At 46.1% G+C, this 22,576-nt stretch overlaps 2 protein-coding genes across 2 annotated transcripts in view; both read left to right on the forward strand.

Moving 5' to 3' along the window:
• COPA (COPI coat complex subunit alpha) overlaps window positions 1-740 on the forward strand; it is a 42,537-nt gene extending 41,797 nt beyond the window's left edge. Inside the window, exon 33 of the mRNA XM_008154246.3 lies at window positions 81-740. Coding sequence (XP_008152468.1) covers window positions 81-140 — 60 coding nt within the window. The 3' untranslated portion in view covers window positions 141-740. The remainder of the gene's footprint in view (window positions 1-80) is intronic.
• A 4,464-nt stretch (window positions 741-5,204) lies between these two features.
• Window positions 5,205-11,200, forward strand: PEX19 (peroxisomal biogenesis factor 19). Its single transcript, XM_008154247.3, has 8 exons — window positions 5,205-5,299; window positions 6,629-6,738; window positions 7,163-7,328; window positions 7,765-7,850; window positions 8,062-8,223; window positions 9,501-9,677; window positions 9,910-9,954; window positions 10,116-11,200. The coding sequence occupies exons 1-8, from the start codon at window positions 5,230-5,232 to the stop codon at window positions 10,197-10,199; spliced, it is 900 nt and encodes a 299-aa protein (XP_008152469.1). The 5' UTR covers window positions 5,205-5,229; the 3' UTR covers window positions 10,200-11,200.
• Window positions 11,201-22,576: the final 11,376 nt, after the last annotated feature.

A 22,576-nucleotide genomic window follows, 5' to 3' on the forward strand; every position in this document is an offset into this window, starting at 1 on the left:
ATGGAGGAGTGGAGCAAGGAAGCTTTCTAGGCGTCTCAACCTCTCAAACTCCTAACTTTTTCCTGTTTCCTCTTCCACAGGTGACAGAGATTGGCAAAGATGTGATTGGTTTAAGGATCAGTCCTCTGCAGTTCCGCTAAAGCCCCCTTTGTGTGTATAGGGTCAGTCAACATATTCCCCTCAGCCTCCACCCCAGCCCCAAGAATCAGTCTTTATGTCCGAGCCTGTTCCTTAACTACCTTTCACATTGACATTTACCTTTCCCTGCCCTAAGATCAAGTGTTCTTTTCTCTTGTTCTATGGCTAATAAATGTCTAAGCTTGACTTCTTTTATTTTTTGTCTCTGGGGACCTTTCATTCTCTCAGTCTTACAGTTGTGGTCACAGTTGGACTTGCCTGCCCAGCTTAGCTCTTTCAAGAAACAAATGAAAATGCAGTGGTGAACATTTGTTTAGTAAATTCCTTCAATGTTAATCCTTTTCTTCCCTACTACCTTTATATCCTTTTTGTTAGAAAGGAGTGGGATGTAATAAATAAGATAGCATCTTTTACTCCATCACAGCAAACTAAGCCATCCTGCATTTTAAACTTCCAGGCAGGTACCTTCTCTGTGCCCAGAAATTTAAAGTCTGAAAAGAAACTGTCTGGTTTTCCAAAAATGCATGTCACTTTATTGTTTTTTTATAATCATTGTTCTTATTTGTTGTTTCTCACACTAAATAAAGTAAATTACTGCGAGAGTTTTGTGGCTTATTCCATGTTTCTACTTACTCCATGCAGCTGCCCACCAAAGCATATCTTTCCTTATATAACTACTTTATATAAGGAAAGAGAACTAAGGGAGAAATAGGTTAATTACAAAAGTAGTAAATACTCATTGTTTAAAACAAAGCACACATTTTTCATAGGATATATTAAACTGCTGTGAGAATGGTGGAAAGCAAATAGCTCCCCTGTTCCATTATTGACTGCAGCGTTTTACCTGTTATTAATTTCAGCCAGTATTTATTGAGCACCTATCGTGTCTGTCACTGTTCTAGATGTTTTTATATGTAATATACATATGTAAGATTAATTAGAGGTAAATACATTAAATTAGGATGATTACAGTGCTGATAAAGTATTTTGCTTGCTATGTGCTAAGACTGAGTAGAATAACATGCTGTGTCTTTGATTAAAATATGTATCTTTTTGCCAAGCCGGTGTGGCTCAGTGGATTGAGTGTCATCCCATGCACCAGGAGGTCACTGGTTCGATTCCTGATCAGGGCACATGCCCAGGTTGGGGGCTCGATCCCCACTGGGAGGCATGCAAGAGGCAACTGATCAATGTTTCGCTCTCATCAATGATTCTCTCTCTCCCTCTCCCTACCTCTTTCTCTAAAATCAATAAAAACATATCTTTTAAAATTTTGTCTTTTAAAAAAGAGTATAGTCCTTTATATTTTTTTAGCTTTTAAGAATTGCTTTCTTTAACAAAGTATCCCCAAACTAAGCCTGCCTTATTTTGGTAACACTTTCTCAAGTTATAAACATGCTTTCTGTAAATATATGCAAGTTGGTAATAAATTTTGGCCAAAAAAACTTCTGTAACTTTAAAAATTAAACTATAAAATTAACTTTGCATATAAACAAATATTATTCTGAACTCAGGGATATGAAAAAAGTGAGTTATCCACATTTCTTAAAGCTTATGGAACTGAGGAAACAAAATGGATATATGTGAAATTATTGTGACTATCAGGCAAGAACTTGAAATTGGTCAGTAAACAGTGGAGAGCCATTATGTCCTTAATCTAGAGTGCTATAAAAAAATGCTGTGAATTACTGTTTCACAACATTGTTCACTGTACATTAGAAAGGCAAGAGGTGAGTAAATACTGAGATGAGGTGTTGGGAGTATCAGTAGTAAAACAGAAAAGCAGAAGCAAGTTTAAGAACTAATGCAAAAGAAGATCCATGCTTGTTTTCAACTCCATCATAATTTTCTCAATTACCATCTAGTATTTTCCTTATTAACATGCTTATTTACCACATTAATGAAAAGCCAATAGAAATGCCTATTATTTTTTAATCATGTGCTTGATATAACTATAGTCATTAGAGATACACATGAAAGCAGTTTGGAATTGAATTAGAAAGTCTGTAATTGTTTCAGTTGTTGGGGAGAACTAGGTTAATCAGAGGACTCAAATTATAGAAGATTATAACTGAAAAGGAACCTAATGCCCCAACTTTATTGTTACACTAGAGGCCCGGTGCACAAAATTTGTGCACGGCAGGGGGGGGTCCCTCAGCCCAGCCTGCACCCTCTGCAATCTGGGACCCCTCGAGGGATGTCCGACTGCTCGTTTAGGCCCGATCCAACTGGCAGTTGGACATCACTCTCACAATCCAGGACTGCTGGCTCCCAACTGCTCGCCTGCCTGCCTTCCTGATTGCCCCTAACCGCTTCTGCCTGCCAGCCTGATCACCCCCTAACCACTCCCCTGCCAGCATGATTGATGCCTAACTGCTCCCCTGCCAGCCTGTTTGCCCCTAACTGCCCTCCTCTGCAGGCCTGGTCACCCCTAACTGCCCTCCCCTGCAGGCTTGATTGCCCCCAACTGCCCTCCCTTGCAGGCCTGGTCCCTCCCAACTGACCTCCCCTGCTGGCCATCTTGTGGTGGCCATCTTGTGTCCACATGGGGGCAGCCATCTTTGACCACATGGGGGCAGCAATCTTGTGTGTTGGAGTGATTGTCAATTTGCATATTGCTCTTTTATTATATAGAATAGAGGCCTGGTTCATAGGTGGGGGCCAGCTGGTTTGCCCTGAAGGGTGTCCTGGATCAGGGTGGGGGTTCCCTTGGGGTGTGGGGCGGCCTGGGCGAGGGACCTTTAGTGGTTTGCAGGCCAGCCACGCCCCCCAGCAACCCAAGCAGAGGCCCTGGTATCTGGGATTTATTTATCTTCTATAATTGAAACTTTGTAGCCTTGAGTGGAGGCCTAGGCCAGCCAGGTTGTGCAGATAGCTTGGCTTCCTCCATTACCGGGGAAACTCAAGCCTCTTGCTCACTCCGTGGCTGCAGCCATCTTGGTTGGGTTAATTTGCATACTTGCTCCAGATTGGCTGGGGGCGTGGCTTGTGTGTCACGGAGGTACGGTCAATTTGCATATTACTCTTTTATTAGATAGGATATTTGTAATCTGAGGTCTAGAGTGACAAGGGTTTTTTTTTTTTTTTAATATATATTTTATTGATTTTTTACAGAGAGGAAGAGAGAGGGACAGAGAGCCAGAAACATCGATGATAGAGAAACATCGATCAGCTGCCTCCTGCACAACCCCCACTGGGGATGTGCCCGCAACCAAGGTACATGCCCTTGACCGGAATCGAACCTGGGACCCTTCAGTCCGCAGGCCGACGCTCTATGCACTGAGCCAAACCGGTCTTGGCATGGCAAGGGTTTTAAACCAAGTAATTTAGTGAGAGCACTAGAATTTAGTTCAGAATGGCTTCCACTTGTGCTTGGAAGTATACAGTAAGTTGTGCACAGGTGTGATTTTATAAGTCTGTGCCCTGTTTGTAAAGGAAAAAGGATGTACCAAATCTGGTGCTTTGAAACAGTATTCAGGTGTTTGGGAAGCTAAGGATGAAAACAATGAAATGACTTTTCATTTTAATGTGATTTTTCCTTTTTTAAACTTTATAGCACTTTATCCTGACCTCTTTTAAGACATTTTTAAGATCTTGTGCCATTCTTTTTTTTTTCTTTTTTCTTTTTTTTAAAATATATTTTATTGATTTTTCACAGAGAGGAAGGGAGAGGGATAGAGAGTTAGAAACATCTATGAGAGAGAAACATCGATCAGCTGCCTCCTGCACACCCTCTACTGGGGATGTACCCACAACCAAGGTACATGCCCTTGACCTGAATCGAACCTGGGACCCTTCAGTCCGCAGGCCGACACTCTATCCACTGAGCCAAACCAGTTAGGGCTCTTTTTTTTTTTTTTTTCTTAACACGTTAAATGCCAAGCCTGTTTTGTCTTCCTTTCCATTTAGCCCGCGATATCTGATTTCACCGATATGCTGGCAGCACCAGTGACTGACAAGGTCCGGAGGGAAAGTATAGTGTCAGTCACCGGTGACATGTTAAATATATTTTTATTGACTTTATAGAGAAAGGGAGACGGAGAGAAGATAGAAACATCAATGATGAGAGGGAATCATGGATCGGCTGCCTCCTGCACATCCCCTACTGGGGATTGAGCCAGAAACCCAGGCATGTGCCCTTGACTGGAATTGAACCTGGGACCCTTCAGTCCGCAGGCTGACACTATCCACTGAGCCAAACCAGCTAGAGCTCTTGTGCCATTCTTACTGTGTGTGTATGTCTAGTATTACCTCCAGCCTAATCCCCAGTCAGCTGCTTTACAGATGGTCCTGATTTATCTATCTTCCACTGTTTGGGGTTTTAAACAGTAGATACCCTCTAAGTACAAAATAGATTTGTATCTCAGGCAGTTTATGTATTCTGATAGATCTGAATAGAACCATCCAGAGGAGGAAGGGTTGTCTAGAGTTGTCTCTATGTAAGCCTCCCCAAATTCACTCCATCGGACGTTGGGTTCTTTACAAGAAAAGGAGATGGATCAGGGAAGGCAGGTCTTACTATTACATTCAAATTGCTCTCTTGCTCAGTTCAAGGCCCCAGAGTAATTTTTTCCTGCCTGAATTGATTCAACCAACATTGAGTTCTAAGTCCCAGGCCTTAGTGTAACAGTTCTAATGGAGACTAGGAAAAAAGAGATGCCCATTTGATTCCGCATAAAAATGTTCTTTATATAATATGGGTCGGGGAGAGCCAAGCCAACTAAGTGTTTAGCCCTCACCTAGGAGTGAGAATACAGCAGTGAAGACAGGAGTAAAATCCTTGCCAGTCATGGCGCTGAAATGCCAGAGGGAGAGGCACAGGCAAAAGGGAAGGGAGGGCAATATAAATAGGCAGGATATATAGTATATCCGAAAGTGTGCAGGCCAGTAAGACACCTAGCAAAAGATCCCAGTAAGTCCCCCTCGGTTAGTTAAAAGGTTCTGACGAAAAGAAAAACAAACCCCACGCCTTCCTGTCCCTTTAAAAATGACGACTCTGCCCTGGCCCGCCTTACCATTGGTCGCAGAGGCGGAAGGGGTGGGGCGCGAGGTCCGGGAGTCCGCCCCCTACGGCGCAGCGGAGGCAGCAAGATGGCCGCCGCGGAGGGGGACTGCGGGGTCGGGGCCGACGCGGACCGGGAATTGGAGGAGCTTCTGGAAAGTAAGCCCGTCATGGGAAGACCCGAGGCGGGCGGGCGTGAGGACCCATCCGGGGCGTGGAGTGAACCTGAGATGCTTGGGGCGGAGCGGGGGAGGCCGTCCCGAGATTGGACGGGGGCGGAGGGTCTGACTGCGACTCTGAAGAGCATCTCCCGGTCCCCGTCCCCGGCGGCGGGAGCTGGGGAGCCCACTGAGGGCCCAGGCCGTTGACCTCCCTGCCGGAGCGGAAACGGTAATCCAGCGGACGGCGTTTCTGGGCGCCCCCTCCCCCCCAGCCCCCCGAACTTGGCTTTAGGAAGTTCAGTTCCTCGGCGGGCTGCCGGCAGCGCTCACGGCTGGCTTAGCCCCTCGCCAGCCCTGGCGCGCCTTCCGGGCGGTGTCTCCCCTCCTCCCAGTCCTCCTACCTTTCTCCCACCGGGCCCCGTCCGGTTCTTCCCTCCTGTCTGAGCTGGAGCCGACTCCTCTCCTGTTATTTTGAAAAACTGAGGCTGAGGAGGTCTCAGGGAAAGACAGTTCACCCTCCTGAGCGAGGGGGGTGTCCTCTTCCTTAGCCATGTCCTCCATTCTCTTGGTGTCTTGCCCGGTGCTCTCCCCCTAGGCCTGGCAAGCGGCCTGGTAGCGAGGACACGGGCTTTTCAGGGCAGAGGTGAATATTTCTGTCTTGCTCAGTCACAGAGATGTGGGCAGGCGGGAGGATGAACGGGAACGGCGGAGAGTGCCAGTGACTCTGTGTGACTGGGCGCACAGCCACCTGCAGAGACGGGGCCAGAGGGAGTCTAGGAGCTTGGCCCAGGGAGGGCCAAATTGGAGGATAAGAGAGTTGAATGCCCTTCCTTGGAGTTCAGTCTGTACTAGTACCAGGACCCATGGGAAGGTGGGTGGGACAGTGTGGCTGCTGCTTTCTTGCCAAAGGTTATTTCCTTTAGGGCTCCAGAGTGAGGGCAGGGGGACTGAGGATATTGTGCTCTCTGCTCCTGTTGGATATACAGGATGTGTAGGGTTTGTAGGGAATCATAGAGTGTGGCAGGGAAGGCACTGTAGATAGAGGTGTTTCTGCAGAATTTCTTTTTAACACTCCTCCCGGTTCTGAGAGAGATGCCTGTTCTGCTTTAAGCTGTTTTCCCCTCTTTGATTGCAATAAATTAGGTAATGGGGAGGGAATTGGGAGGCTTGCTTAGGAGTGGGCCAGAATAAGGAGACTGAAAAAAAAGAAAAATTTAGGCAAGTTGGCAGTTTGAAAGATTGTTCTCTCAGTGCTTTGCCCAGAAACACCCTGGCCTTCTATTCTCATCCATCCCCAACACACATACCATGTCTCTTGTCTCTGAAGGTGCTCTTGATGATTTCGATAAGGCCAGACCCTCCCCAGCACCCCCTCCTGCCACCACGGCCCCTGATGCTTCAGGGCCCCAGAAGAGATCGCCAGGAGACACTGCCAAAGTATAAATTCCACCTGCTTGAGGGGAGGGGGGGTTTGCGGGGGGATAGTATGCAGCTCTGAGCAGCGGTGGGGCAGGTCCCTGTGGGCCAGAGGGGAGTGGGAGGAGGGTGCCTTGACCTCACATTGCTGAGTGCCCTTGCAGGCCTCAGTCCTTGTGAAACAGGGACTTGAGGTGGAGTGGATCTCAAGGAAATTCTTTGAGAAAAGAGGACATTTAAATGATTGATTTGGGAATGCCGCTCCATATGTTTACCTCTGAGGCCAGATATCTTTCTTGCTGTCCTTAAGAGAGGTAGTTAGAATGTCCAGTAGAGATGGGTAGGAGGGAGGCACTGTGTTTCCCAGAGCCTCTGCCTGTGACGTGTCAGAGGTCAGGTGCAGTGTAGTGCCAAGAGATTCATTTTGGCCACTCTTCCCATGCAGGATGCCCTCTTCGCCTCCCAAGAGAAGTTTTTCCAGGAACTGTTCGACAGTGAGCTGGCTTCCCAAGCCACTGCAGAGTTCGAGAAGGCAATGAAGGAGTTGGCTGAGGAAGAGCCCCACCTGGTGGAGCAGTTCCAAAAGCTCTCAGAGGCTGCGGGAAGAGTGGGTGAGGCGGGGCCCAGACAACTGGAAATGTCTGAACAAACCTCTTAAGTCATCCTTGCTGGAGACCACCAAAATTCTTAATAAAGTTGGTAGCAATCATGATACCACTGCCATGGGGTGGAGAAGGAGATGGGAGGAGGGATGGGAATCCTGCTGATGAAAGGGGTAAGGTAGGTGGAACATAATAGGAAGTTTTATTGGAAGCTGATCGATTCAAAGCGGTAGTGTTATCCTGAGTGTCATCGTGGAGCACAAACTAACGCACAGTCCATGTAGATTTGTGAAAACGACTATGAAGGTAACCATAGAGCATTCTAACATTTGGAGTGCTAGTGACTCACTACTAACTGCTCCATATCCAAGCTGGTAACTAGGTCAGTCTAGGTAAGCAAACAGTTAAAATCGTAAATGACCTTGGCTCTTTTGATCTCTCCTAGGTAGTGATGTAACTTCCCAACAAGAATTCACTTCTTGCCTAAAGGAGACACTAAGTGGACTGGCCAAAAATGCCACTGATCTGCAGGTGAGGCGGGGGAGGTAGGGAACCACAAGGGGCCCATTTTCAGACACTTCACCAGCAGAGTCTCAAAGACAGACTCTTGAGTATCATCTCACTTCTGTCCCTGCTCACTGTTTTGCTACAGGCAAGTTTAAATAGTTCTTTCCCACCCGAAAGGGTAGTAAGCATCCCAAGAAGGCAGTGTACTTGCTCAACTCTCTCCTGTCCTTTCTAGAACTCAGGCATGTCAGAAGAGGAGCTGACCAAGGCCATGGAAGGACTGGGCATGGATGAAGGGGATGGTGAAGGAAACATCCTCCCCATCATGCAGAGCATCATGCAGAACCTACTGTCCAAGGATGTGCTGTACCCATCACTGAAGGAGATCACAGAAAAGGTTTGTGAACTCTTTCTGCCTGTCGTCCTTGTTCTCCATTGTGTCAACTCCTGTGGCTACTTTGTCTGCTTAGAGCCTGCAAAGATAGAGAAACTCTGGTATATAACTCCCATCTGTTTTTTTCTCCTATGTTCATTTATTTGGATTGGGGAGAGCTGGAGAGGAGTTGTGTCTCTAAGAGAATAAAGCTTTACCACACTGAGGATATTTAAGGGAGAAGGGGAAATCCTTCAGCTCTAGTTTGTTATAAAATGGTTTGATATTCTTTAATTGTCTGATCAACCCCTTGTTTCATATCTATGTTCAGTTCTCTACCAGGGTTTCACTGAGGACTTACTGGCTTTTTGCTATGAACAACTTAAGAGCAATGTAAATGGTGGTCCCTGCTATGAAAGAGTTTATAGTTTTATTAAAGAAATAAAATACAGGAATCCTCCTCCTCCTCCTCCTCTTCCTCTTTTAATAGTTTTATTGATTTCAGAGAGGGAGAGAAACATCCATGATGAGAGAGAATCATTGATCAGCTGCATCCTGCACACCCCCTACTGGGGATCGAGCCCACAACCCAGGCATGTGTCCTTGACCGGAATCGAACCGGGGACCCTTCAGTCCCCAGACCAACGCTCTATCCACTGAGCCAAACAAGCTAGGGCGAGCTTTCTTCTTTTTGTTTTGTCTTTTTTATTTTGTGAGTGTGAGTGTGTGTGTGTGTGTGTGTGTGTGTGTGTGTGTGTGTGAATCCTCATTCAAGAATATTTTTCCATTGATATTTTGATTTTTAGAGTGAGTGGAAGGGAGAGACAGAGAGAAACATCAGTGTGAGAGAGATACATTGATTGGTTGCCTCCCACACACCCCCCAACCAGGGCTGGGGATCGAGTCTACAACCGAGGTACGTGCCCTTGACCGGAATTGAACCCGGAACTCTTTAGTCTGAGCCAAACAGGCTAGGGACCAACTCTCACATTTTTAAAGGTTGTAAAATCAAAACAAACAAAAAAAGAAAATATGTGACAGAGACCCTATGTGGCCCTTAAAGCCTAAAATATTTACTGTCTGTCCCTTCTTGGAAAAAGTTTAGCATCCTCCAGTGACAAATGCCAGCATAGCCAGGTGATTGGTTGGAGTCATTGCTACTTCTCATGCTGAACTAGCTTGTTTAACTTTTCCTTCTCTGTCTTCCCCTCTCCTTGGTACTTTATTGTTCTTCATAATCTATTGCCCTTCCTTATCCATTGTTCACCTAATTCTTCCCCACCCATTTTCTCTTTTCTTAGTATCCAGAATGGTTGCAGAGTCACCGGGAATCTCTACCTCCAGAACAGTTTGGGAAATATCAGGAACAGCACAGTGTCATGGGCAAGATATGTGAGCAGTTTGAAGCAGAGACCCCCACAGACAGTGAGGCCACTCAGAAGGCTCGTTTTGAGACAGTGCTGGACCTTATGCAGCAGGTGAGGCCTCCTCCTGCTGTCTGCCCGATGGGGCTGTCAGGTGGGGTGTTTGGTGGAGGACGTATCTGGGAAGGAGCCCAGGCCACAGTGCCAAACCCAGGTGGAAGAGGGAGCACAAGAGAGGCCATACAGCACGGTCCTCAGGAGAAAGCAGAGGCCACAGCTCAGATTCTTGCTTTTAGCTGCTTTTGGGGTTTTCTCTGTCTGATGTTCCTCTTTCCTTATTTTCCAGCTACAGGATTTGGGCCATCCTCCAAAAGAGCTGGCTGGGGAGATGGTGAGTATATCTTCTAGATTTTAATCTGAGCCCAGATTTCCAGAATTCTTTAGCCTTTAGTGATTCCACCTCAGGTGATAATTGTGGCTCCTGGGGATGGGCCTTTACATGCTCTGACCTGAAATAAGAGCAGTTATCTGAGTCCCTTCATCTCTCTCCAGCCTCCTGGCCTCAACTTTGACGTGGATGCCCTCAATCTATCAGGCCCACCAGGTGCCAATGGCGAACAGTGTCTGATCATGTGAAACACAACACGTTTCCTCCCTGATGCCAGCCATGGGGAACGTCTGGAGAACCACTGGGAGCTGAGGCAGGAGTGTTGTCGCGGGAGTAGTCTGCCCGCTGCCCTCTGTCATCCCATCCAAGATGGTGCCATACCAACTGAGGTTTCTTCCCTGACTTTCTAGGAATAAGGCCTGTTCTGCAGGCCATTTCTCTGAGCCCTTTTGTGGCTTCTGCTGCTAGCAAAGGCCCAGCTACCTACTGGTGAAGGAAGGCATCCCTTGTTATATTTGGCCACATTGATGTTCACCTTTGTACCCAGGGTCTTTGTGCCTTGTCTCCACTCCCCTTTCTTGGACCTGGGGAGCAGGGACAGAATCTTGGTACTCTATTTCAGTAGTTCTCTTGGGCAGGGCCTTTGGAAATGAATGGGGAGAAACTTAGCCTGGGCTGGAGCTATAGGTCTGTCACCATGCCCTCTTGCCTTCAGGCAGACCTTTCTGAATTCTCTAAAGGGAAAGGAAGTGGAGGCTTTTGCCTCTATTCACAGTAGGGTTGGAAAAGAAGCCTTGGGATTCTCCTATCTCCAGGTGCTGAGTCCTCAACTCTCTGTTCCGGCAACTCAAGTGGCTACCCTGTTTCTTTCTATAATGCTATGTGGTCAGGGTGAACCAGCCGTGACCCTCCTTTGCCTCTCCTTTTATCTCCCCTCTTTCAAAAATACCTGTTTATTTCAACCCTTCTCCGAGCCCAAACTGTGACAAAGAAGGGCCCATCCTGTTTCCCTTCATCTAGTCCATCTGCCATTCTCACTGGTCCCCCTTCTCTCCCTGGCAAACACATGTAATTGTAATGTCAGGTCTAGGGAGTGAATGACTGTTCTTCCCCAGATACATTTTGGCTTATTTGAAACAACTCCTGTGAGTCCTGTGGCTTGATTGGGGAAGTGGTTCGGGAAAGGGTGGGATGCAGCCTGGGTCCTTTTTCCAGACTAATAAATATTTTAAGTGAGGAGTGTTTTTCATCCAGGTCTTTTTCTGGTCTTCCTCAGCTTCTGCACAGAGTGTGAGTAATATTAGCAGAGGAGTTCCACAGAACATTGAGGGCTGGGTTCTGCCCGCCCTCCCCGCTTCCCCGCTCAATCTGTACCTCATTTGGCAAAGGAAACAAAATGACCTTTCCTCACTTCCTCCGAGTATTTCAATCAGAAGCCCTCTCATTTGTATTGATTTTAACGTTTCACTTTACTTTTGTTAATGTGTCTTCTAAATTATTTTTCTTTGAGCTGACCTTCCCCTCCTATGGGAGCTAGGGATCTATGGACCTTGGCTGCTGTATATTGATGGATAATCTGGTCAGACCAGCTGGCTGTCCTGGTTCAGCACTCAGAAAATAACTACCAAAGCAGATTCACCTTCACCATCTGAGTCACTTTGAGCTCCCAACATGTCACTTCCCATGGGGTAAGCCTTTCAACCCATAAGATCTCACATGTTCTGTGGTATTGCCAAGGAAGGAAATGTTCTTGAGGGCACAGGCTTTGGGGGAAAGTCTAACTACTGTTCCTCATCAGAGTGTGGAAGAGCCCAGGTCTGAGTCTGAGACTCCTGTGCTCTGCAAGAGAAGGGAAAAGTGTAGATAGACTTGTGATGATGGACCTAAATGACCTAAATTCTCTTCTTATAGCTCCAGCCAAAAACTGGGTGAGGATAGAAAGGAGAGAGGGAAGACCAAAGAGTCCGGCCCTTGACTCTACTGCCAATTTTCTTTTATAAATTCTCGCTGTTCGCTGGGTCAGCCAGGGCTTACTCCAGGAATCTAAGCATACGCCCTCATCTGCTTCAGTTTGTTCTCAGGCCGTGTATTTTCATTTTGATTTTGATTGATCATGAACAGATTGACTCTCTGTTCTAGAAACACTGCTTGAGTTATTGTAAGACTTTTGAAAGGATGGAGCAGTCCTCTCAAACTGGTCAAGGACCAGGTTTTTTGTTTTATAAATAGCCAGTTCTTCACACCACCAGTATGTGTTCCTGTTGCCATGACAAGTGTGCAATTCACACTCAGTGCTCCCCACCACAAAAATTTGACAACACTCAAAACTGATCAGACCCCATTTGTCAGGATAAGTCCACTGATCATGCACTTGAATATCACAACAATGTCAAAATGCTAAAAGTTTCTAAACACCCAAAATCTAACTCATCCTGTCACAGAATGGTATAAAAAAAGAAAAGAAAAGTTCGCAGACCAGTGTGTCTTCGAACCACCTTTGAGTAGCATTGCTCTGGGCCCGCCCCGTCTCTTAGTAGCTCTAGAGGTCTCTCCTAGGTGAAAGTATCCCCAGTAAACTTTTTTCTTCAGCAAGAATGTGTCACTGTAAGGACATCTCTAGTATTTTTCTAGCCTGCCTTTTCTGTTACTTAAAAATAGCCATGCCTAGCCGTCGTGGCTCAGTGGTTGACCTCTGAGCCAGGAGGTCACGGTTCGATTCTTGAGCTTGGGTTTAAGCTATCTGCTAAGTGTTTATGCTGCTCTCCAACTTTAAAGGAGATGCCCCTTTGTATGCCCCTTTCTGTATGTTAGAAATTGGTGGTGGTTTGGATCGTTTCAGAATTAAGAATCAAATTCTTAAAGAATTTGTGATAATAGGGACACTTTCCTGTGACACTTTCCTGTGATCCTGGCAAGTTCCCAAGTTCCCCATGAGGTACTTATAATATGCTGCTGAGATGGCTTTGGGGAGCTTGGGAGAAACAATGGCCCACAGTAAAGGAAGTCAAGGTGACAGACCATATGAGAAATTATCAACAGGCTTAGAGGAAGTGGGCATATAGGAATGAATGTCTATTACACTGGAAAACCTACCAGCTGACTGTAATTTTTATAAAGGAAAGGCACTAACCAAGTGGTAACCAACCTCTTTGAGAAGTTTAGAAGTGGTTGTCTCTGCTGGTAGAAGCTGATGGGAAGGGGATGATATTTAAGATTTGGTTTCCCTCGAAGCAGTGGGGATGACTGGACTCTGGCATAGCAGAGGCCAAATGGCAACATTTAATTTTCAGAGGCAGGGTGGGTGAAGTTCCATTGGGCAGCATGGTCCAAGCGGAGTTGGGTAATGGAACATGGGTGGTCCTACAGACCAGATAGATGGGCAGCCAAGAAGGATATTGATTTTTATATAACGAAGAGAGACCAAAAGTCGATGAACAGAATGCAGAGGTCAGTAACTTCAGTGAAATGTCACAATACCTGGCCTAGGTTCTAGGCTGCATTTAACAACGTTGATCCATATAATGAAACAAATTTTACCATAGGCTAATTAATACAAACATGAGTTAAGTTGCTGCAGCATCTCGTCATAGGAAATCCTTGGTGAGATACTCTACTGAGTAGGAGATAAACCTTACAAAAAATTTAGGGCCCTGCCATATTTGGTTTTTGAATCCAGCATTCTGAAACATCTCCAAAGTAAAAGATAAGTTACTGCATCGTGTCTTTTTAAAAAAAATATGTTTTTATTGATTTCAGAGGGGAAGGGAGAGAGAGAAACATCAATGATGAAAGAGAACCATTGATCAGCTGCCTCCTGCATGCCCCCCACTGGGGATCAAGCCTGCAACCCAGGCATATGCCCTGATCAGGAATCAGACCATGACCTCCTGGTTTATAGGTCAACAGCCATGCCAGCTGGGCTGCGTCTGGTGTCTTTTACCCAAAAAAAGAAGCACATTGTCTCAGTAGATCTCTTTGAGTTCTGGAGGCAGCATGTCCGTACATGGGAATGCAAGAGGCCAGGCTATGATAGCAGGGCCATATGACCTGGAAAATTTCACAGTACTAGAGGTATCTGGAATGAAAAGATGTTGTGTGGATTCTCTGGCAATCCACAATAGGAGAGCTGCAGTACAGACCTCTAGGGTTTGGAGTAAGGGGTGTCATCTGTAGTAAAGTTTCACCATTTAAAAAGTGTCTATGGCCCGGCTGCTATGGCTTGGTGGTTGAGCATCTACCTATGAACCAGGAGGTCACAATTCCCAGTCAGGGCACATGCCCAGGTTGTGGGCTCTATCCACAGTGTGGGGCATGCAGGAGGCAGCTGATCAATGATTCTCTCTCATCATTGATGTTTCTATCTCCCTCTCCCTCTCTGAAATCAATAAAAAAAAATTATATATATAATATATACATATATATATATACATATACATACACACATACATACATACATACATACACACACACACACTAGGGGCCCAGTGCACGAATTCGTGCACCTTGAGGCGAACTGGGCCATAAGGCTGCAGTAGGCCCATGCTCCGCGCCCCCCTGTCTGCCAGCAGCCCCACTCCCGCCGGTGCGCAGAGCCATTGGGGCCGGTGCCAGCAGCGGATGCTTCTCCAATCACCCCTCAGGAGCAGGGGGAGGGAGATAAGCCCTCAGGAGCAATCGGGGCTGGCAGCCGCTGCTTACACCCCTTGATGGCGCTGAGTGATGGGGACCGGCGCCGGGCACCGGCAGCGGGTTCAAGTGGTGGTGCTGGCTACAGGTGCGAGCAGGGCCGGCACCGGCTATGGGTGTGAGCGGTGGCTCTGGCACTGGCAGCAGGTGTGAGCGGTGGGACCGGCGCTGGCAGTGAGTGCGAATGGTGGCTCCGGCACTGGCAGCAGTTGCAAGCTCCGGCTCCGGCACCGGCAGCAGGTGCGAGTGCCAGGTGGGATCATGGCACGGGGGAGCAAAGAATTTTCAGTAACCACCAGAGACTTGCCCCGATGACAGCAACTGGCACTCTGCCTTGGTCTGGCGCCCCCACTCCACCATCCCACAGTAGCCAACGCCCGCCATGTTCCACACACGCCCCCTGGTGTTCAGCATACCTCATAGTGATTGGTTGTTCCGCCATTAGGTCTATTTGCATATTAGCCTTCAATTAAATAGGATTTTAAAGTATCTCCTGGCATATTTTTAGGTTCTGATAGAGACTCAGTGCCTGACCACAAAATATCAATTGGCTGTGACCAGTTACCCATATAACCAACCAGGTGGTTCTTGCCAATTCTGCCAAGCCATAAGATTGGGTGGATACAATAGCAATCCATCTTACGATGGAAATTACAGTTGGGTAAGAAGCCCAAGCAAACTTAGTGGGCACAAGTAAGTTAAATTGAACAAGAGTTCCCAGATCTCCATATTACCTACATTTATTGCACTGATACCTTTCTCTTAGTTCCTACTTAGGGCAGAATAAGAATTCTTCAACCATTTGACTGAGGAGGAAACACATCCAGGTCTGGTTCATGCATGGGTTGGCTTGATATATTAGGGCAAGCCAAATGTGGTAACTTCTCAGCAGCCCCATCCAGTGTAATCCTGGAAGACAGTGGGGAGGACAAGTTTTTTCAATGAGTAGGGCTTTAGGCTTTGTACCTGATCGTCCACATTGTCAGGAGAGAGAAGTGGCCTGAGGCAAGGATATACAGGAATGCATTGTCAGTGAGCTAGTTGATCAGGGACCCAGATGGAGCAAGATAGGGAAATGGAAAACAAGATCTGGTGTGGAGCATTTGGAGTGATCTATGAGAGTAGGACCTGTTAAAGTACTCACCAGAAAAGGCCTGAATAACCAAATGGGTAGTATAATTTCAGGACCACTCCACCTATCCCAGTCCTTGCACAGTGTTCTCAGGAATAGAATAATCACAGTGGCAAAGATGAGGCTATACATTGGCCTATTAGCATGGACTCCTGTCTCACCTAAGGTTCACCTAACTAGTGCTATTTCTAAATGTCCAACCTGTCAGCAACAGAGAAATGCCAGGTTGGCTTGAGTGTTGACCTATGAACCAGAAGGTCATGGTTTAATTCCCGGTCAGGGTACATGCCCGAGTTGCGGGCTCGATCCCCAGTGTGGGGTGTGCAAGAGGCAACCCATCAATGGTTCTTTCTCATCATTGATGTTTCTATCCCTTTCCCCCTCCTTCCTCCCTTCCACTCTCTCGAAAAATCATTGGGAAAAAATATCCTCAGATGAGGATTTTAAAAAGGCACAAAAAACAATGAGCTTAGCTGAGTTGCAGGACATAAGATCAATATACAAAAATCAATCATATTTCTATACATTTGTAGTGAATAATCCAAATATGAAATTAAGAAAACAATTCTAGGCACAATAGCATCAAAAAGAAAACAAGGAAAGAAAGAATACTTAGAAATAAATTTAACAAAAGATGTGCAGATGATAATGTGAAAACTACAAAACTTTGTTGAAAGAGGGAAAAATCTAAAATGGAAAAAATCTCATGTTTATGGAGAAGACAACATTGTTAAAATGGCAGTATTCCCTAAACAATCTCCGGATTTGATGCAATCCCTATCAGAATCCCAGCTGACTTCTTGTGGAAATTGAGTAGCTAATTCTAAAATTCATATGGAATCACAATAAGAAAACAATCCTGAAAAAGAAGAATAAAGAAGGAAGACTCACACTTTCCAATTTCAAACCTCACTCCCTAGGAGGCTTGGGGGCTGAGTGGAGGGGGCAAAGGGGAGGAAATGAGGGACATCTGTAATAGAATCAACAATAAAATAAAAAACGTTACTACACAGCAACAAAATGAGCTGTTGTTGCTGGTAATCAAAACAGTGTAGTGCTGGCATAAGAATAGACAAAGATACCAATGGAATAGAATTAAGAGCCCTATACATCTATGATGAAGTAATTTTTGACAAGGGTGTCAAAACCATCCAATGGGCAAAGAATGTCTTTTCAACAAATAGTTCTGGGACAACTGGATATAGCCACATGCAAAGGAATGAGTTCAGTCCTTCCCTTGCACCATACACAAAAATTAACTCAAAATAGATCAAAGACCTAAAAGTAATAAAACTCTTAGAAGAAAACAGGTAAAACCTTCATAAGTTTGGATTTTACTAAGGGTTCTTAAAAATTACACCAAAAACGTGAGCAACAAAAGAAAAAATTGGACCTCATCAAAATTAAAAAGTTTTGTCCTTCAAAGGACACCATAAAAAAAGTGAAAGGACAACCCACAGAATGGGAGAAAACATTTGCAAATCATATCTGAAAAGGGACTTGTATCCAGAATATATAAAAAACTTACAATGCAATAATTAAAAGAGAAGGCAGGGGAGGGTGGGTGGGTGGGAGGCCTGTATGCAACCAAAGACCTTGTATGCAAAAAAAAAAAAAAAAAGACAACCTGACAAAAAAGGCAAAGGATCTGGTAGGCATTTCTCCAAAGAAGATAGAAATGTTCAATAAACACATGAAGAGAAGCTTGACATTGCTAGTCATCAGGGTATTGCAAATCAAAACCACATGACATAACCACTTCAGACCCACTAGGCTGTCTAGAACTATAAAGTCATATCGAGTATTAGCAAGGATGGGGAGAACTGGAGCCCTCATACATTGCTGGTGTGAAATATAAGATGATATGACAGCTTTGAAAAACAGAATTTCAATTCCTCAAATGACTAAAAACAGTTAATCATAACCCAGCAATCCCATTCCTGGGTATATACCGAAGAGAAATGAAATGAAACATGTCCACACAGAAACCTGCACATGCATGTTTATACCAGCATTCATAAGAGCCAAAAGGTAGAAACAACCCAAATGTTTATCAACAGACAAATGGACAAACAAATATGGTATATCCATTCAATGGAATATCCTATATAATAAAAGCTTAATATGCAAATCAACCGAACGGCAGAATGACCAGTCACTATGACGCACACTGGCCACCAGGGAGCAGATGCTCAACACAGAAGCTGCCCACATCCTGTAGGCCCCAGGCCAGCCAAGGTGGGTAACAGCATGGGCTCCACCAGTCACCCCACAGAGGGAGGTGACCGGCAGGGGGTGAAGCTGGTGAGTGGGCAGTGTCAGGCCAGCCAAGGTGGGTGCCAGTGGAGTCCCCCGATCGCCCTGCCGGTTGCCCCACAGATTGGCCCTGATTGCCGGCTAGGCCTAGGGACCCTACCCATGCACAAATTTCGTGCACCAAGCCTCTAGTTTGGTTATAAAAAGTAATGAGCCCTAGCTGGTTTGACTCAGTGGATAGAGTGTCGGCCTGTGGACTGAAGGGTCCCAGGTTCAATTCCGGTCAAGGGCACATGCCCGGGTTATGTGCTTGAGGCAGCTGATCAATGATTCTCATCACTGATGTTTCTATCTCTCTCCCTCTCCCTCTCTGAAATCAATAAAAATATATTTTAAAAGAAATTAGCTCTGGTCAGTGTGCTCAGGGGTTAGAGCATTGGCCCACACACCAAAGGGTTGCCAGTTCTAGGTTGCAGGTTCTATCTCTGGCCCCAGGTCCAGGCACAAGTGGGAAGCAACAAATGGATGTGTCTCTCACATGGATGCTCTCTCTCTCTCTCTTCCTTCCCTCCCTCTCTTCCACTCTCTAAAAATCAATGAAAAAAATATCCTCTGGTGAGAATTAATAAAAAAAAAAAAGGAGTGAAGTACTGATACATACTACAACATGAATGAATCTTGAAAACTATGCTAAGCCTGCTGGTGCCATTTTTGGGCTCAGCCTATCTGGTTTCCAGATGTTCTAGTAAATTTATAATTCCTCACCACTTAGCTTTGTGCGTACCTCCATTGGTGACCCTAACATTTGGTGCCAAAACCCAGGAAGTTTCCAAGGGGAAGGGGAGCCATTGCTCCAGCTTCAGTCACCCAGAGTCTGTTACTTGGAGAGCGGTAGACAGTGGCAGCTCTACCTGGGCTTACCTCAGAATCCTACTACTCTGGTGACAAGGTTGACCTCAATTAGGCCTCTCTCCCTTATGGGCCCTCACAAACCAGCCGAGGAGGACGCCCAGATCGATTGCTCGATCGGGAACCTCTCCTTCCCGTTGCTGACCCTGCACTCAACACCAGCTCATTTCATCTTCTGCAAGTAACAATTAGATCACCCTTCAGGATTTCTGATTTGCTGTTTTCCGTCTCAAACAAAGGTCAGAAATTCTCCCTAGTCCGGCCTCAGTGCCAGGACCAGGTCCCACAGTCTTCCTTGTCGGGACGCCTGCCACACAGATCCAGCTGTCTTCCTCTTACCTCCTCTTCCTAATTTACACCATGGATAATTCTTTTTCCATCCCCTTCCCTCCCCCACCCCCCAAACACTCCTCTGGGATCTTAACACTTGGCCTTTCCACGGAGGTCCAGCCAAAGCGCCTTCTCTTCTATTGTGATACTGCCTGGCCACAGTATAAATTAGACAATGACTCACACTGGTCTGAGAATGGAACATCCAATTGTTCGATTTTAATATTCTTCAGGACTTAGACAGTTCCTTTCACCACAATGGGAAATGGTCAGAGATCCCCTACATCCAGGTCTTTTTTATATTCCATAATCGTCCTCTGTGTCACACCTACTCTAGTTATCAAATCCTACTTCTCCACTCAAAGCCCCCTTCTGCCAACCCCGGACCTTTACCCCATGAGATTCCTGATCCATCCTTCCCTGATCCATCAGGCCCCTCAGAGGCTCCCTTAGACCCTTCCAACCTCTTGATTCTCCGTTCCCCTCCAGGTCCCCGAACCCATCTCCTTATGTCCCTCCTCTGACTGTCCCTCTGTCTTCGGACTCCACCTCTTCACCCACCCCCTCAATCTCCTTACCGAGCCCCATCTTGTTCCCGAACACCCAGCCTCCAGCCCCCATCCTTTCCCCTACGAGAGGTAGCCAGGGCCAAGATTGTCCGTACACATCCCATTTTCCATGTCCGACTTCACACAGATTGAGAGGCCTCTTGGGTCTTTTCCCACCAACCTGATGACCTTCACTAAGGAATTTGAGTACCTGACCCAGTCCTATGACTGACCTGGCACGACATCTATGTCCTCCTGTCCTCCTCTCTCACCCCAGAGGAGAAGGAGCACATTTGGCTAGTAGCTCAGGACCATGCCGATGCCCTCCATAGACAGGACGCAGAGGCCAACCCGGTTGTCGCTGAGGTAGTCTCCAGAACTGACCCGAGATGGGACTCAGGTTAATTCTCCAGGGCACCAGCTCCGTAGATTACCTGTCTCATTGCCGGACTCAAAAAGGCTGCCCATAAGGCGGTCAATTGTGACAAACTTAATGAAATCACTCAGGGCACTTGACGAAAACCCAGCTCTCCTCTCCCACCTTACAGAAATTTACCACCTTAGACCCCACCTCCCCAGAGAAAAGCCTTCTAAACACCCATTTTATATCCCAAGCAGCCCCCAACATAGGCCGCAAACTTCGAAAAATAGACACAGGTCCACAAACCCCTCATTAACCTGGCCTTTGAGGTCGTTAATAATAGAGATGGAGGAGACCCAATCCAAAACCAAAAGCAAGACCAGGCCAAGGCTGAGGTCCAGAAGGAGGCCTATCAGCTCCTAGCCACCGCTCTCATGAACCCCAAATGAAGTGCCGGTTCTCTAACCAAGGCTAAGCCTCCTCCGGGCCCATGCTTCAAATGCAACAAGGAAGGACACAGGCCAAGTCCTGCCCAAATCTGAGACCCCCGCCTGGGCCCTGCCCAAGGTGCGGAAGGGAAGGCCACTGGAAATCAGGCTGCAGTCTGGCCCCTCCGGGTCGGATCTCAGCAAGGCCGCCCTCTGGATCCGGTTAGTTGCTTCCAGACCTCCTGGGACTGGTCACCGAAGACTGAAGCTGCCCAGGCCCTGACAAGGCCCCACAGGCTTACATCACCAGGACAGAGCTTTGGGGAATTATTGTGGTGGCAGGTAAGTTGATCTCCTTTATAATTGGCACTGGGGACACTTATTCTGCCCTCCCCGAATTCACTGGGTCCCTTGTCCCCTCCTCAATCTCTATTATGAGAGTTGACGGATTAGTCTCACAGCCATTAGCCACCTCACCTCTACACTGCATCTTACTAGGTACCCCCTTTATCCACTCTTCTCATTCTACCTCGGTGCCTGACCCCCATCCTAGGGAGGGATATTCTCTCTAAATTTTGCACCTCTATCACCCTAAGTTCCCTTGACCATTCTTTTCAACCTTGGCCTTCCTCCTCCTGACACCCACCCACAGCTCTAAAGCCTTTCTCTTCCTTTTCACCTCCAGGCCCCTAAAACAACAAGAAACCCCTGATTTTGTCTTCTCTCCCCTACCCTCCTCCCAAAGAACAACTTTCTTTACAGCAAATGCTGCCCTAGCCAGTTTGGCTCAGTGGATAAAGCTTAGGCTGCAGACCAAAGAGTCACGGGTTCAATTCCAGTCCAACGCACGTACCTCAATTTCAGATTCCTCCCTGCCTGGACCTTGGTTAGGGCTCGTGCAGGAGGCAACCAATCGATGTGTTTCTCTCACATCGATGTTTCTATCTTTCCCTTACTCTTCCACTCTCCCTAAAAACCAATGGAAATATATCCTCAGGTGAGAATTAAAAAAACAACCACACACACACAAAAAACAACTGCAAATGTTTACTTAATAGTCCTGCTACTATCAGAAGCAGAACTCATTATAACCCCTTAGCATGTTATCTCTAAGGGAAAATGTTGCAGTTTTAAATCCAGGCGGCTGGAGGCCTGGAAACTGTAGCCCTAGAACAGGCTGTTCCCTGCCTCTCTTCCACCGTTTTCTCCAACCTCATATACCTGTACATAATTTCCAGTCTTTGGCAATTTAAAAACTTTGCACCATTGCTGGGTTAAATGATAAACATATAAATATTTCAAAAAAATTCTAAGTTCACCTGATTTTAGCTTTTGTCACAGAAAACCTATAAAGTAGATTTGGAATTGTTAATGTAATGTCTTGTGCTTTGTTGAAGGTATATTCTTTGAAATTGAGAGTGTTCATAAATGTCAATCTAAGAAATGCTGATTGTTTACTTTTTGGTTATCATTGGAAAATTAAGGTTTCTAAGAGTTAAGAATTCTAATTAAATTGGAAAAATTGTATGGTTTTAGTAATAGAAGGCATCAGCCATGGAGATGCATTTTGAAGAAAAGTGTGGCTCAGTGGTTGAGTGTCAACCTGTGAACCAGGAGGTCACAGTTCAATTCCTGGTCAGGGCATATACCCAGGTTGTGGGCTTAATCCCTGGTGTGGGGTATACAAGAGGCAGCCGATCAATGATTCTATCTCATCATTTATGTTTTTATTTCTCTCTCCCTCTCCCTTCCTCTCTGAAATCAATAAAAATATATTTTTTTAAAAAGAGAAAAAGGTTTGTGAAAGTTGTAAGAAAGTTTGTGGAAGTTGTAAAAAGGTTTGTGAAAGTTGTAAGCCAAGACAAGCAAAATAGGGAAACTGAGTTAAACAGCATTTTGCAACTAGAAAATCTAGTTGCTGAGTAGTCTGCAGCCGTAAATCCTATTTTTCCTAAACCAAGGAAACTTAAAAGTA

This window comes from Eptesicus fuscus, chromosome 22 (genome assembly GCF_027574615.1).
Source record: "Eptesicus fuscus isolate TK198812 chromosome 22, DD_ASM_mEF_20220401, whole genome shotgun sequence".
Lineage (NCBI taxonomy): Eukaryota > Metazoa > Chordata > Mammalia > Chiroptera > Vespertilionidae > Eptesicus > Eptesicus fuscus.

What these genes read in the sequence shown, in the direction of transcription:
- PEX19 (XM_008154247.3), top strand. Translation starts at nt 5,230, where the DNA reads ATGGCCGCCGCGGAGGGGGACTGCGGGGTCGGGGCCGACGCGGACCGG. An exon ending in CGCCAGGAGACACTGCCAAA is followed by an intron (nt 6,739 to 7,162) that starts GTATAAATTCCA and finishes CTTCCCATGCAG; the next exon opens with GATGCCCTCTTCGCCTCCCA. An exon ending in AAGAGCTGGCTGGGGAGATG is followed by an intron (nt 9,955 to 10,115) that starts GTGAGTATATCT and finishes ATCTCTCTCCAG; the next exon opens with CCTCCTGGCCTCAACTTTGA.